Source organism: Globicephala melas, chromosome 2 (assembly GCF_963455315.2).
Source record: "Globicephala melas chromosome 2, mGloMel1.2, whole genome shotgun sequence".
Classification (NCBI taxonomy): Eukaryota; Metazoa; Chordata; class Mammalia; order Artiodactyla; family Delphinidae; genus Globicephala; species Globicephala melas.
The window spans coordinates 33,786,190-33,801,370 of record NC_083315.2 but is presented as its reverse complement, the minus strand read 5'-3'; the positions used below and the strand labels follow the sequence as shown (position 1 = coordinate 33,801,370).

The 15,181-nt window shown below is 52.2% G+C and overlaps 1 protein-coding gene across 2 annotated transcripts; it reads left to right on the top strand.

Annotated features, from left to right (window-relative positions):
- The first annotated feature begins 97 nt into the window (after positions 1–97).
- On the top strand, positions 98–12,924 carry STARD5 (StAR related lipid transfer domain containing 5). 2 transcript variants are annotated; one of them, XM_060293774.1, is made up of 6 exons: positions 98–289; positions 970–1,019; positions 1,373–1,505; positions 4,637–4,754; positions 5,607–5,700; positions 9,698–10,190. In XM_060293774.1, the coding sequence occupies exons 1-6, from the start codon at positions 191–193 to the stop codon at positions 9,804–9,806; spliced, it is 603 nt and encodes a 200-aa protein (XP_060149757.1). In that variant the 5' UTR covers positions 98–190; the 3' UTR covers positions 9,807–10,190. The 2 variants fall into 2 exon arrangements, with proteins under 2 accessions (XP_060149757.1, XP_030734337.2); XM_030878477.3 differs by lacking the exon at positions 9,698–10,190 and adding an exon at positions 10,332–12,924 and having other exon boundaries at positions 101–289.
- Positions 12,925–15,181: the final 2,257 nt, after the last annotated feature.

Here is a 15,181-nt window from a genome sequence, read left to right as displayed (position 1 = left end):
ACCCTGCCAATCTCAGAGAGGGGCAGGGTCTGTCTGATGGTCTAGGCCAATCCTAGAGCGGGGGCGGGGCTGGGGGCGGGACTCCGGGCTCCTCTGTTGGCCCGGGCTTTCCGGCCTCCCATACCTAAGTGCCCGGCCGCCACCGCACACCGCACCTGCTAGCCAGCAACCTCGCGCAGCTCTCGGCGCGATGGACCCGGCGTTGGCCGCGCAGATAAGCGAGGTGGTGGCGGAGAAGATGCTCCAGTACCGGCGAGACGAGTCAGGATGGAAGATTTGCCGGGAAGGCGTGAGTGAGGAGCTGGGCAGGAAGGGGTCGAGGGGCCTTTGCTCCCGGGGGCCGGGGTTCCAGAAGCCCCCAGGCTGCTCTCTCCTGGAGGTTTTCTGCGTTCCATCCTCCGGAGCTAGACTGAGGAGGAGATCGCACTGGGGGTTGTTTCCTTAAAAAATTATCGAGTCTGTTTTTGCACACAATGACCCCCCCGGGAGATAAGTATCTGTCCCTTTCTTTGAAAGACTTGGCCAAGGTCACCTGGCTGGTAAATGGTTAGGATGGAACCGGAAGCACCAGGCTCCAAAGCCTTTACTCCCTTCCTCAGAGCAGGAGCCCCTCGCTGCCTTCCCAGGAAGGTGGCAGAGGGGTGGTGCTGGTCACTGGACACTTAGGATTTTTAACAAAGAGACATAAATTGCCCGAGGAAACAAGAGGCGGGGTGATTTTTAAGGTGGTTTGAAAACTCCCCAGTGCCCTTCCAGTCAGCCACGTAAGATCCCTTTGTCCATCACATCCTCCTGGGGGCAGCTTTGTCCTGGACCAGTCCCCGCTCTGCTACATGTCAGTTGGGTACCTTGGAGATTTGCATCTCTTGGGGCTCTCGACTTTTCTTCGGTAAAACAGGGGATTGGGCCTGGTGATCTCCCAAGGGCCCTTCTAGCTCTAAAATTTTGCGATTCTGTGCCTTTTGACAGAACGGAGTTTCAGTTTCCTGGAGGCCGTCTGTGGAGTTTCCAGGGAACTTGTAAGTGCACCCCTTGTTCAAAGCCTGTCAAAGGTGCCGCATCTTTCCTGCTGTTTCTGTGGGTTTGCTTCCGAAGAGACTCTAGTCAACCCTAGCACCTGGAATCAACTTGCCAGTTACCTTCCAGAAAAGTTTCCGTGTTTAACTACATCATTTCCTCAAACTATATTCTTATGAAAGCTTGCCTTCCGTCCATTCCTGCAGGCCTGAGGGGAGGTGGGCTGGTAAATGTCAGCTCCTTCTCTGCAAGGCTGTCTGAAAGAACAGTGACAGACGTGACTTCTAGTCCTCATATGTCATCCCAGGATAAACAAGTCTGATGCCTTGGGGTCACATTCCTCTTTGTGCTCCAGGTACCGAGGAGAAGGCATCGTGAATGGGACACCAGAGCAGGTGTGGGACTGTGTGAAGCCACTTGCTGGGACCCTACGAGATAAGTGGGATGAGAATGTGAACAGTTTTGAAATTATCGAAAGCATCACTGATGTAAGTCTTCCTAAGCACTGTTATCACTAGACAGTAACCTGACTCTGTTCCCTCTGCGGGGGGTCAGTGACACCTTTAGGCAAGAGGAGTACACTGTGAGCCCCTGAAGCCCAGCAAACAGGTTGCCCACTGCTTGACACTCAAACCCAGCCTCGGCCCAGGTACAGGTAGGTAACAATGAGACCCAGAGAGGTAGAGCTGCCCTAAACAGAGCTGAGAGAACATAGCAGTGGATGATGAAAGCAGGAATGCGGAGTGAACATTAGCTCTGAGGATGCTGAAGCAGTGCCTGGATTGGAAACATCCGCTCTAGTTTGAAATATTGCCCGTTACTGGGACCACGGTAATGAATTGAGTCCTGGCCAGAGAGTCAGGATTCTCTGCCAGCTGTAACGCTGTGCCAGGCGGCAGATGCTGGATGACAGTTGCTCCATGGGTAAAATGTGTGGTATCTACTCTAGCGCTGCCCAGGAGAACTTTCCGCTATGATGGAAATATTCTCCAACAGCACTGTTCAATACGGTGGCCACTAGCCCCACGTGGCCACAGAGCATTTGAAAGGTGTCTAGTTTGAAGAAATAAATTGTTAATTTTACTTAATTTTCATGACTCGATGTAAATTTAAATAGCCACATGGAACTAGTGGCTACCGTATTGGACAACAAAGATCTAGTTTGTCCTGCCCTGGGATCCGCTGTAGTATTAAGTATCCACCTCCTTTTGATTATAGAAGTTAAGGAGAAAAAACAACACAAAACATAGCCAAAACGAATTAAAAAGTTGCCCTGGGGAAATGTTGCCGGCTTTTTAAAATTTGAATGGTGCCTTGATTTTGACATCTGCGGACATGGTACCCTCTTGGGTGTTTCTGTAGATGGTGCTGTGAAACCTCAAGCCATAGTTCTTTACTGGTCAATCCGTAGGACCCAAGTGTTCTTAACCTTGACCAAGAATTCACATTTCAGTTCATTATCACAAATGATGTCAGTGTTTCCTGAAGGGTGGGGCACCTAATGTTGGGGCACTAGGTGATTCAGTGTATTAGGTCTTTAACAGTCAAAGCTGAAACTGAATCACACATAGGGAGGTCACCTCATTTCAAATCTTCAATCTCTCTGATAACTTGAAGGGAAAAGTCTGGGATAGGTGCTAATGTGCCTTTGACACCTGTTTAACACTTGCGAATCTCCATTATAAAAAACAGACAGCTGGCCTCAGGCTCAGAATTAGAACCCAAAAATCCCTTGTGTGTGTGTATATGTGTGTGTGTGTGTGTGTGTGTATATATATATATATATATATATATATATATATATTTGCAGTTGTCTTTTATTTATGCCAAGTGGTACCTTTTTTTCATTTCCAGTAGTTAAATAGCCTCCTTTTTTAAATAAGTTTAACTTTTAAAAAGTGAGCACATTTAGATAAAAATATTAAGTGGATAACAGGATAGGTGCTACCAGAGATAGGAAAAAATTGTGAAGATAGTATACAAATAATTATACACAAATGCTTGAAGTTGAGGAAACATGGGTTAATGCCCTTTGAAACGTAATGGAAATGTAATAACAGAATGACAGCATGATTTTGACAAATCTCAAATATCCTAATTCTAAGATTGATAGATAGTAGATGGATGGGTGGATGGATGACATACAGAGCCCTGCCACAAGTCTGTGGCAGTTGTAACACGTGCTGCCGCTTTCAGCATTTCTTACCAATATGTCCTCTTCATCTTGTTCTCCAGACACTCTCTTTCAGGATTGATGCGTTTTGTAGCAATAATCAGGAGTGGAACCTGTATAGTTACTTTCTTAAAAATCTCATCACTTCTGCCATTCCTACTACAAACTACTAGAATTCCGAAAAGGCAAAATTACCTTGTTTCTAGCAACAAACTTTGGCCTTTAAAAAGAATATATGCTTTAAGAGGGGGGAAAACATGGAAATTCTAACTCCAGCGTGCAGTGCCTTGGTTAAATATTGAAATCAGCATCCCTCAGTGTCCCTTTGGCCCCCTGGAGGATTTTACACCCTAGGACAGTGTATGATTGGAAGATTCCAGATGGGTGGGGTATGTGGCACCTTTTTCAAGTGGGAAAGGGAAACCTGCATGAAGGTGCAGGCTGTTCTCAGGCAGGTCATTCTAGGAAGGACACGTGGAGGATGAGCCCTCTGGAAACTGATTCCCAGTGCTCCCAGAGCCCACTGGAAAGTTCTCAAGTGCCCCCAGGGATAGCATGCCCACCTGGAAGACTCATACCCAGGGTCAGAGTTTTCTCAGCAACACACGGTGCCCCTAGTCTTAATAGCCAAAGAGGCAAGAGACCTTCTCACCTGCTCCCCAGAGGTCTCCCCAGGACTGTCCCATCCTCGGGCCTGACCTGTACCTTGTGACCTTGAAAGGACTGGGGTCCTGCTGGAGGAGGGGAATCATGGGATAAAGCATGGGGTGGGTTTGAAGGGCCCTTGGCTTGTAAAGTGGGAGAATGGACTTGGTGGGATATTCTGAGATGGAGTGCAGTTCAAAGGGTGCTCCCTCCCAGGGCTGGGGCTGGGAGAAACCAGAAAGCTGCCCAGGACACACATTTAAGGAGGCACTGCTCTCAGGGTTAGGCAAGTACCCGGTCGGCCTTAGGAAGGAATGGCCTCTCTTGCCTCACCCTACTCCTGGCCCTATTCAGGCCTCATCTCCACCCTGAGCTTTGTGGTGAATTCCTTCATCTCTCCAAGCCTCAGTTTCCTCACCTGTGAAATGGGTTCATGAAACCTATTTCTCAGTTGCAAAGGACCACTGAGAGCTTTGTCCAGCCGGGCTCTTACTACGTGCTCAATTAATGGCAACTCTCATGATCTTTTGAGACATAAGCTCAGAGTGGTCCTGATTGGCCATGGGCAGCCCATGTCACAACCCTGGATTCTACGAGCTGGGTGTGTTGCCATGACCCTTGGCACGTCCAGGAAAGTTCATTCTAGACCCTCCAGGTCACAGCACCACCCTGCTGTCAGTGCTATTCCCATTTTCCAGACCCTGGGGTATTGGGACAGGGTGGATGAGCTCCTAGTCGAGTTGGGGCGGGGAGCAGATGCGCAGCCATCAGACGCAGCTGGATCCCCCTTTGCTCTGACAGACACAGTGCGTCAGCAGAACCACCACCCCCTCGGCCGTCATGAAGCTCATCTCTCCCAGAGACTTTGTGGACCTGGTGCTGGTCAAGACGTATGAGGATGGGACCATCAGTTCCAATGGTGAGTGACGGCAGGGCTGCTGCAAAGCCTTCGTGGGATGCTGGGCTCTGTCTCCTCCACACCCGCCCAGCTCTTCAAGGAAAGCCGACCAGCTGGAAATCCCTGGAGCACTCAAAGCCTGGGTCCTTTTTTCTGTGCCAGCCTCCCCTTGTCAGGTTTGGGGAGCTTCTGTGCCAGGGAGGTCTGAGGTGGGAGAGTCCACACACTAGTAATTTTAGTTATAAATCGCAGATTTCGTCAGCACCCCGTTTTCATCCCTGCTGAGGTGCATAGTTTGTACCCTAGACATGCGGGGTACGGTTTGGCTTCAGGGAACCCCAGGGTGCGGTGATTCCCTGCACCCACGGAGCACCGTCCCGAGAGGGCTGTGGGGCTGTCCGCTCCCCTCCTTCCCACGAGGAGCAGAGTTCCTGCCTCTGCACTTTTGATGGTGCGTCCCGCTGAAAGCCACAGCGCCTGCCACTCCTCTGAATCTTCCACATGGGGGTCGATTGTGTGTCCATCCACACCTCTCGCGGCTGCGATTTGAGAGGGGTCCCTTCGTTCTCCTGCCCCCAGGCCTCATAGTCTGAAATGCTGTTTTCTCTAATATTCCAGCAGGCTTGGGGAAGCTGTGGACATGAGTGTGTGCGTGTGTGTGTGCGCACGAGTATGTGTGAACATGTGTGTGAGTGTGAGGGACGGGGGGCGGCAGTAGGAAGAGCTCAGGGCCAAGTGGCAGGGTCGTCCTCTGACGCCTGGGCTCCAGATGACTGGTCTGTACCCACCGTGGGTGCCCGGTAAGGCCCTTCAGCGGCAGTGGCCCAACTGCCCGAAGTTGTAGCTCACTGAGCGTCTTTCTCTGTCTTCCAGCTACCAGTGTGGAGCATCTGTTATGTCCCCCAAAGCCAGGTTATGTGAGAGGATTTAACCATCCTTGTGGTTGCTTCTGCGGACCTCTGCCAGGGTAAGGATAACCTCTTGGATTGAATGATGTGCCCAGACCTAACTGTGGCTTCACTGAGGACATTCTACTCAATGGCAACATTAATGATGATTCGTAGTAATAAAAATGCCTCGCCACTCTGTAGGCCTTGATGTTACAGAACCCTATACACACACATTGGTGACGTAACACGCCAAAGTTCTAGGCACGTGGGAAAGAATTGTGGGCAAGTGTCATTGTTTCTGATGTGGGGAACCCTCCCTCCGGCCCCAGGCAAGCTGAGCAAATGTCACGGTGCCGTTTAGCAAATGAGGAAACTGAGGCTCGGGGAAGTTAGGTGGTCTGTGCAGGCTCACAGGCTGGCCATGGGGGCCCTGGGCACCCAGTCTTCTCCTCCATGTTCTGAGTGCTCTCCAGCAGCCTGGAGCAGGCAAGAGCTTAGCTGTCCTCACCCCGAATCCCACACGGTGCTCCTCACCCCTCACCGAGGAATGGGGTGGAGATGCTCGGGGCTAAAGGGCGATTCTCAGAGCACACCGTGAGTCAGCCCCAGAACTGAGCTCAGAAATGGTTCTGTCCCTATTTTCTCGCAGGTCATGGCCAGGTTCTTTTTGGGTTTTTGGTGTTTTGGTTTTGGCCTCACCGAGCAGCGTGCGGGATCTTAGTTCCCTGACCAGGGATCGAACCCACGCCCCTTGCAGTGGAAGTGTGGAGTCTTAACCACTGGGCCACCAGGGCCAGGTTTTTACCAGGAGCTTTCCGTGTAATAATAACCCAAAGGTCACTGGTTTATCCTGGGAACCACTCAAGTTGACAAAAAAGAAACTGTACCTGAGGGTCTGTCCCTGTCACCCTGCAACCCACAGACAGACACCAGCAGGGGAAACATCGATGCTGTCACTGCACAATCCCAGGAGAAGGGTTTTGGTGCTATAGCATTGTACCGAAAACCCACATCCCACACGTCCACCTGACACTTCTGACTAAGCTGGCTTTTCAGACATCTTGTGGCAGACTTCTGTTAAACGTAGCAAAACTTTATGAGTTTGAAAATAATAGCATAGCTGCAGTCCAACACAGCTCCCCTCACCATGCACACACACACACACACACGCGTACACACACACACGCGCGCACACACACACACACACACACACACACAGAGGAATTTTCAGAATAAGAGTCAGCGCACCTTCCCCTTAGGGGCTGAATTCTATGGATATCTTCCTTGGCGAGAACATACAATTTGATGAGTATCATTATGCCTCATTCCAGATGGCAAGAGTTGATTGCACAGACTTTGTAGCTGGGTCACTTAGAGCCAAAACCCAGCTAGTGTGGAGGTGTTTTTCTTAAGACATTTTAAAAACATTTCTTATTATATATGTTACAAATATTTCTTCCCAATATGTTATATATATATATTTCTTGTTGTTTTATCTTTTGGCCACACCCCATAGCATGCGAGATCTTAGTTCCCCGACCAGGGATGGAACCTGCCTCCGCTGCAGTGGAAGCGTGGGATCTTAACCCCTGGACCACCAGGGGAGTCCCTAGTGTGGAGGTTTTGACTCAGCTCGCTTGAAAGCATTTTATGTGGATCTGAAAGCATTTTATGTGGATCTGAAGCCTGTGACTGTGATGGTTCCCATCACTCTATGAATATAGGCCTGTTCTAGGCGCTATGGATTCAAGAAGTGATACTAATCGTGACAGGAACAGCAGCAAATGTTTATACATCACTCCTGTGTGTCAGGCACTCTTCTTTATATTTTATAATTTAACTCATTTTTATTCTTATAACAATTCTAAGGTACTGTTATTACCTTCATTTTTTATATGAGGACTCTGGGCACAGAGAGGTTATGTAACTTACTCAAGATCACACAGCCAGGAGCTGGTCAAGCTATAGCATCTGACTCCAAAATCTATGCTCTTAATCTAGATATTGACCCTTCAAAACAGATAAGCCTTCTTGGAACTTAGATTCTAGTGGGAGCAGGGTAGACAGACAAAACACAAGCACCATAATTATATCAGATGTACATGCTTGTAATGATCAGATTTTAAATGATTTGGAGAAAAACCAGATAAAGGTGCTGGGGAGGGATGGGGGAGCTAGACCAAAGGCCCCCCTGATAGGACGTTTGACCAAAGCACGGCACAGGGAGCCTTGGGGATGGAAGGGGGCTGGGGGGAGTGCGTTCCTGGCAGAGGGATAAGCAGGTCCAAAGTCCCTGAGGTGGGGGCAGGCAAGGGGCATTGAGGGAATGGCATGGAGGCCATTGTGCCAGATGGCAGTGAGCAGGGGGAAAGGCAAGGAGATCCCGTCACTAAGAGAGCAGGGCCCATGTCTTGGAGTCGTGGGCGCTGCCCTCGGAATCGAATGGGGAGCTGGCGGGGAGTCTGGAGCAGTATGTGCCCTGAGCTGAGTGTCCAGTGCTGTGATGCCTCTGGAGTGGGCGAGGTTGTGAGCCAGAGCAAGGGGACTAATTAGAGGTGAGGGATGGTGGCGCCTGAGTCGAGTGGCTGCAGCGGACAGGGCAGAGCTGTCGGGTTCTGGTTGTTCTGCAGGCGGGGGGGCTGGTGTTTGTAGCAGGGGTAGCGTAGTCACATCGTGAATGCAGCCCTGCTCTGTGCCCAGCGAGTCTGCTGAGTGCTCTGCACGTGTTAGCTCACGAATCCTTACAACAAGGACCAGTGGTGGACGCCGTTATCTAGCCCAGCCTTCTCCATGGGGAGACCAGGTGATTCCAACATCTCTCTGAGCCCCCCTTTGCCAGCTCTGTTAATGATGTCCAAGCGAGAAACACTCTTCACCGTGACCACTCTGTAAGGTACCGAGTTTGCCTCTTCCACCCGGCCTGTTGCGTGTTTACCTCCTCCCAAGCCCCGTCTTCACCCGGAGGAGAGCATGGTCACTGGGCAGACTTTCTCCCTCACCTGTTCAGGCCAAAGAGGACAGCACTGAGAAGTACGGGGGCTTGAGTGAGCCTGGAGAGGAGGAACAGAGAGAAGAGAGAAGGTCCCAGCAAAGGTGGAGGGGCTGGGGGTTGGTGAGCAAGGAATAGAGTCCGATGATGCTGAGTCTTTGGGATGGAAGGCAGTCAGTGCCCCCCCAGCCCCGCCCCGAGTTCAGGCTCTGTGCAGAGAAGGCATGAGCAGAGGAGAGAAGCCTGCCCAGCCAGCACCATCCTGCACTGTCATTCATCTGCTGGTCCCCGGCCCTGTCTGTGCATCTGGGAGGGAGGGCAAGGTTCTAAAGGCTCTCCACTTCTCAGCCCTTGACCTCCAGGATGTCAGGAAACATTTGATGGGCAGGTGCAATGCTCCGTGGGGTTCCTGTTGAGACTCTGAGGCTGCTGACAGCTCCATTCAAATGAAACGCCAAATGGTCTCCGCAAAGCCCGTGCCTTTGTTGTCCTGGCAATTGGGAAGTTTGTGACACTGAAGACCCCTTGTCCCTACCAAGTTGGGTCCCATTTCCTCCCGTGCGCACCCCTCACTGAATCTGACTCTTGCTGGTGGGCTTCACTGCCTTGTGCCCCTGAGCATGAGGCCACTACATGTGCAGCCCAGGGAGGTCCGCTGAGTTGCTAGGTTGGTGAGCGGACCCCCGCCTCTCGACTTCGGCACAGGTCTGTGCCATGTTCCGTGTTGTGGCCTCCCTCGGGGCTTCTGCCACCCCCAGCCGAAGCCCCTTCACGTGGGCGCGAGTTACGCGTCAGGTCTCTAAGTCAGCCCTTCTCACGCTTTTGGTCTGAGGCTCCATTCCACTCTTAAATATTATTCAGGGCATCAAAGCGCTTCTGTTCATGTGGATTATATCCATCAGTATTTACTATACTTGAAATTAAAACCGGGATATTTAAAAAACATTTATTTTAAAATAATGATAATACGTGTATTATATGTTCCCATAAATATTTTTGTGAAAAGTAACCATATTTTTCAAAAGAGGAGAAAAATAGTGAAGAGTGGCCCTGTTTGACATTTTGGGAAATCTCTTTAATGTCAGGTTTAACAGAAGCTCATATCTGCTTCTGCATTCAGTCTGTTGTGATATCACATCTCATGTGGCCTCTGGAAACCTCCCCCGGAAGCTGTTGACAGCTCCATTCAAATAAAATGCTCAGTGGTCTCCACGAAGCCCATGCCCTCATGGTCCTGGCCAAGAGAAAATTCGTGAGAGTGAAGTACACGCTGAGAGAATGGGAGTGAAAAAGGCAAATCACATCTTAGTGTTGTGACGAAAATAGCTCTGACCTTGCAGACCCCTTGAAAGGGTGTCAGGAGCCCCCAGGAGCTGCCAGACCATTTGGAGAACCGCTGCCCTCAGTGGACAGAGTGCAGCATTGTGTCTGTTCCTCCCAGGACCCGGTACAGGAGTGACTTCTCTGAAAGCCTTTGCCGAGTGAGTCGGGCACAGGGAACGAATGACCTTCCTGGGCTGGAAGTGGGGGGTCGTCCTCGCGCAACGGCCTGGCGGGGCCATGGAAGCATCCACGAGAGGACCCGCTTCCATCCTGAAAAGAAGCAGATCCAGAGGGATGCCCTGGGCAGTGAACCCAGCGAAACCCCTGGGTCTGGACCGTTCCCCTGGGCGGGCTCTCTGCTCCAGACGCATAACAGCCCTGGCCTTGCTTTCACAGGGAGCCCAACAAGACCAGCCTGGTCACGTTCTTCCAGACCGACCTCAGCGGTTACCTTCCGCAGGGCGTGGTGGACTCCTTCTTTCCCCGCAGCATGGCCGGGTTTTACGCCAACCTCCAGAAAGCAGTGAAGAAATTCTACGGCTGACATCCTGGCTGGTGGGCTGAGAACTGCCATGACTCGGCGGAGCTGCCATTGTTGGGACGCAGCTGGAGAGCCTGGGAGAACACGGGCTCCAGTGGAACCGCTCTACCTTTGGAACCCACCAGTGACCAGACATCAGCCAGAGGCAGCCCTGGCCCCTCCTGCGCCTCCTTCCACTTGGGTGGGGCTGCCATTTCCCAAGCACCCCTCCTCCAGCAGGGTGGACCCCCAAGGCCCCGGCCACCGGACAGGGACTCTGCCCGGGCACCGTGCGATGCTCGCGGGTCCAAAGCCTTTCTGTGCCGATCACTCTCAGAGACCACGTCTCCCCGTTTGTTGAGAAGAATCACCATCAATCCCGAGAACCTGGCCCAGCCCCTTGGTAGCATTCGAGCTCTCAGTCCTGTGCCACAGATCCCCGGATGTGCCAGACTTTCCCCCTTAAAAGACGTCAGCTTGGCAAAATGATGCTTAAAAAATGAGTTAAGCATTCAGGAAGAAGCACTTTCAATACTCCTTTTGTTGTCTCTTCTGTTCAAATCATTTTCCTCTATTTTTCCCCTGCATGAGTTAGCCTTCAGGCGCCCCAGGGAAACCAGGCCATTTGAACCTGCCCAGGCAGCGCTCTGGAATTGATTCTGGGCTCAGGGCACCTACAAGGGGAACTTGGAGGAGAGCCTCCTCTCCCCTGGGCATTTGCCGGTTCTTGTGTTCTGTTATAGAAGATGGAACAGGAGTCCTCTGGCCTCCAGGACCTGGTGAGCCCGTACTGCTGTCAGCGGGAAGGACAGAAGAGCAGATGCCCCACCCCCAGCAGTGCTGGCTAAAATCCCCCCCAGGCCCTGCTGCAAGATGAAACGACCCCGAACGGGCTATGCCCAGCCCGGTGCATCGTCGGAACCAGGGAGCACGGCCTTGCCACCTGGAAGGGGCTTCACAGCCACACGACTCCCTGTCCTTCTCTCCGGTCAGGGCCACACAGTCCTGTGTGGAATTCTCCAACACTCCCTCACGAGCTCCTCCATGGGCCCACCAACTTGCTGGTGAGGGAGGCCCACGTGCGTTTGACCAGAGTGCCCTCGTATTGCAGTTTCTCAGGTTACCAGCACCCTGTGCAGAAAATTTCCAGAGTCCTCAGCCTTTGCGCCTCCAGATGGAAAACGTTCTCCTCGTATCAGAGTATCTTGCTTCCCCACCTTTGAGTCCTGGGGTGCCTGTCTTCTGAATGTGCCGAGGTCTGAGCAAGCTTTAAAACGTGGAAGTTCAGTGTCAGGGGGTTAGAAAGCCTTCTTTCTGGGCTCTAAGGCAGCTGCAGATCCCACAATCATGCCATGAAGATCATCCCCCAACTCCCTCTTCTCATCAAGAAATCTTCACAGGACTCTCCCGCTGCGGAGCACAGGCTCTGGACGCGCAGGCTCAGCGGCCATGACTCACGGGCCCAGCCGCTCCGCGGCATGTGGGATCTTCCTGGACCGGGGCACGAACCCGTGTCCCCTGCATCGGCAGGCGGACTCTCAACCACTGCTCCACCAGGGAAGCCCTCCAGGACTCTTATATGTACTTAGATTTCATTCATTCATTCGCCAAGTACTTAATGGGTCCTTACCTTGTGCCAGAGGTCGTTCTGTATCAACTCATCACAATTTGATCTCCCAAACCCAGCCAATTCTGGGCACGCCAGCCCAGGAGACCCAGGAAGGTGGTGGTCATACCAAGATGGAGCCACCTGTGCTGCCCCATCTGGCCAGGAGGGGAGGTCAGCCTCCCAAGAACACGTCTCACTGGGCCCACTGCATGGACTGCACCTGCACTGCTCCTACGTGCATCTGCTGGCAGTGGGTCAAACTGGTTTGAGCACTGGACCGAGTCAGAAAACGTGCAAGTGGTCCCATCCCTGCCAGTTAGAAATGATGCCCTCGGACAGTCACTTAACACTCCTGTGCTTTGGCTTCCTGTCTTTAAAGAAAATCTGGGGACATGAATACCAGTCCTGGGGTAGCCTGCTTAAGAGTCCCTGCAGATGAGATGATGATGGTGAATCAGTGAGATGCTGTACAAAGCCAGGAACGAGGGCTGCCTGGGAGAGACTCTTGGATGGACTCATTTCCCTGGAGAGTTAAAGTAGATCCGGGATTGTTGTTTGTGTGTTTGTGGTGTTGGGGATGACTGGAATCATTGTTTGCAAAGGCACTGTTTTCTCTGCCTGCTGTCAGCTCTGAAGAAGGTGGCCAAGGCGCACTAAACCTCACCTGTAAACTGCAGCATCGTGACGCTCAAATGGATGAGTTTTCGTTTTAAGACCTTCTTGCTGATTCTTTTTTTTTTTTTTAATAAATTTATTTATTTATTTCTTGGCTGTGTCGGGTCTTCGTTGCTGCGCCCAGGCTTTCTGTAATTGCGGCGAGCGTTGCGGTGCGGGGGCTTCTCGTTGCAGTGGCTTCTCTTGTTGCGGAGCACGGGCTCTAGGCACACAGGCTTCAGTAGTTGCAGCGTGCGGGCTTCAGTAGTTGTGGCGCACGGGCTTAGTTGCTCCACGGCATGTGGGATCTTCCCAGACCAGGGCTCAAACCCATGTCCCCTGCATTGGCAGGCGGATTCTTAAACCACTGCACCAGCAGGGAAGTCCCTTTCTTGCTGATTCTTGATTTGAAACTGGAAAGCTGGCAGTGGCAGCGTCCTCAGTGGTTGTATTTGAGCTGGGGGAGAAGGGGGTCTTCAGAGACAGAGGGGTTCCTGGGAGGGCCTAGGCGCATCCTGGCTGCATGTGAGTCCTCATACAGCCCCACTCACTCACGTGATTCATCTGAGCTCCCAAGGAGGCACTCTCCGTGCCCCAGGCCCATGGCTGGCACTGCGCTCATTCTTATCACCACCTCCCAGTCCTGATGGAAAGACTCTCCTTCCCCAGGCTGGTCCACCTTCATCACCTGGCTGCTTGATAAGACTCAAAACAATAACCCGATTACAGGAAACATGACTGTGTGCAGACGTGAGACTGCGGGGGTGAGGGGTGTGCCCGCTGAATCCCATGGCCTGGGTGCCCAGCCCTGGACAGGCACACAGTAAGATCCGGTAGGGTGGGTGTTGAATGGGGTCATACCTTTCATTGTCAGACCATGTTCAAAGTCAGCATTTCTCTTAAATCTAAGGAGCTGACGCAAATGGTCATCTCCAAGCTCTTGTCTCCTCTAGAGCTTGACACAGGTGACTCTGAGCACATAATTTCTCAGGCAGAATAGGGCACTGGGCTGGCACCCACTGTGGAGAAGTCACTGAAGGGGCTCGCATGAAGATTATGATTCCCCGGGAGAGTTCTAAGAGTTCACTGCCAGGAAGCAGATTCTTAGCTTCCTGTGGACCCTGGAGAAGCTATTGGATGACATTAAGATGACCCCTCTAGGGGCTTCCCTGGTGGCGCAGTGGTTGAGAGTCCGCCTGCCGATGCAGGGGACACGGGTTCATGCCCCGGTCCGGGAAGATCCCACATGCCGCGGAGCGGTTGGGCCCGTGAGCCATGGCCGCTGAGCCTGCGCGTCTGGAGCCTGTGCTCCGCAACGGGAGAAGCCACAACAGTGAGAAGCCCGCGTACCGCCAAAAAAAAAAAAAAAAAATGGGCCCTCTGATACTGGCCTAGGAGTAAGGACTTTTTGTGTCGTGTCTGTGGTCCTTGCCAGGTCCTCCCTCACACCCTTATTCACGGGAGCAGGGCCAGGAGCAGGGCTGACACACTGTCCAGGCCTCGTCAGGGGGTGCTGGGTGTTGCTCATGCATTTCCTTGTCCCGAGCTTGACAATCAGGCTTTAAGCGATGACCAAACTTAAAAGCACCTTGGCCTGTTAGTCTCTCCCAGACCACAGAAGAAAGGACTCACTCTGCATATCATTTACCAGCTGGACAAGTTGCCTCTTACATCTGGGTCTCAGTACCCTCATCTATACAGTGGGACAATACCACGCTCTGTAGACACTGCTGTGATTACTAAGGACAGTGTCCACTTAAGCCAGCACCGTGCTTGGCTCGTGGGAGTTAAGCGGCAGCCATTGTGTCGTCCTCTCTCAGACTCACGCTAGTCCGTTCTCTTGGCGCAGCTGAGCACACGTGGAGTTTCCATTGTTTGTTTACTTGCTCTGCCACCGGGTACCACCCTGGCTAGGAGCACTTCTCCAACCCAACCAAATCCAGTTTTGCAAATGTTTTGTGTGCTAGATTGTCTTTTCCAAAAACAGCCCCAGCAATCTTTCCCTTCCCTTAAACCGGGGCAGGTTTGTGCCAGCTCTGACTGATAGAGCGTAGGAGAAGTGATGCTCTTTGATGTCAGAGGCAAGGTCTTAAAAAGGATGCAGCTCGTACGTGGCTCTCACACTCCCTGGGGGACACCCGGCTACCACGTTGTGAGGATGCCCAGGCCACAGGGAGAGGCCTCCTGCAGTGTACAGGCCTACAGCTCCAGCTGAGTTCCCAGCCAGCAGCCAACAACAGCGGCCCGACGTGTGAGTGAGTGAGTGACCCTGCGGGTGGTTCCAGCCTCCGGCCTTTGACTTGGGCCAGCTGATGTCAAGTGGACCAGAACGTGCTGTCCCCCTCCAAATCTGCCACCATTGCAGAGTCATGGGAACAACAGAGGGTGCTGTTTGGGGTGGATCAAGACACAGTGATGGTCCTTAGAAGATCTGCAAAGCAAAACATGGATTTCATATCCAGT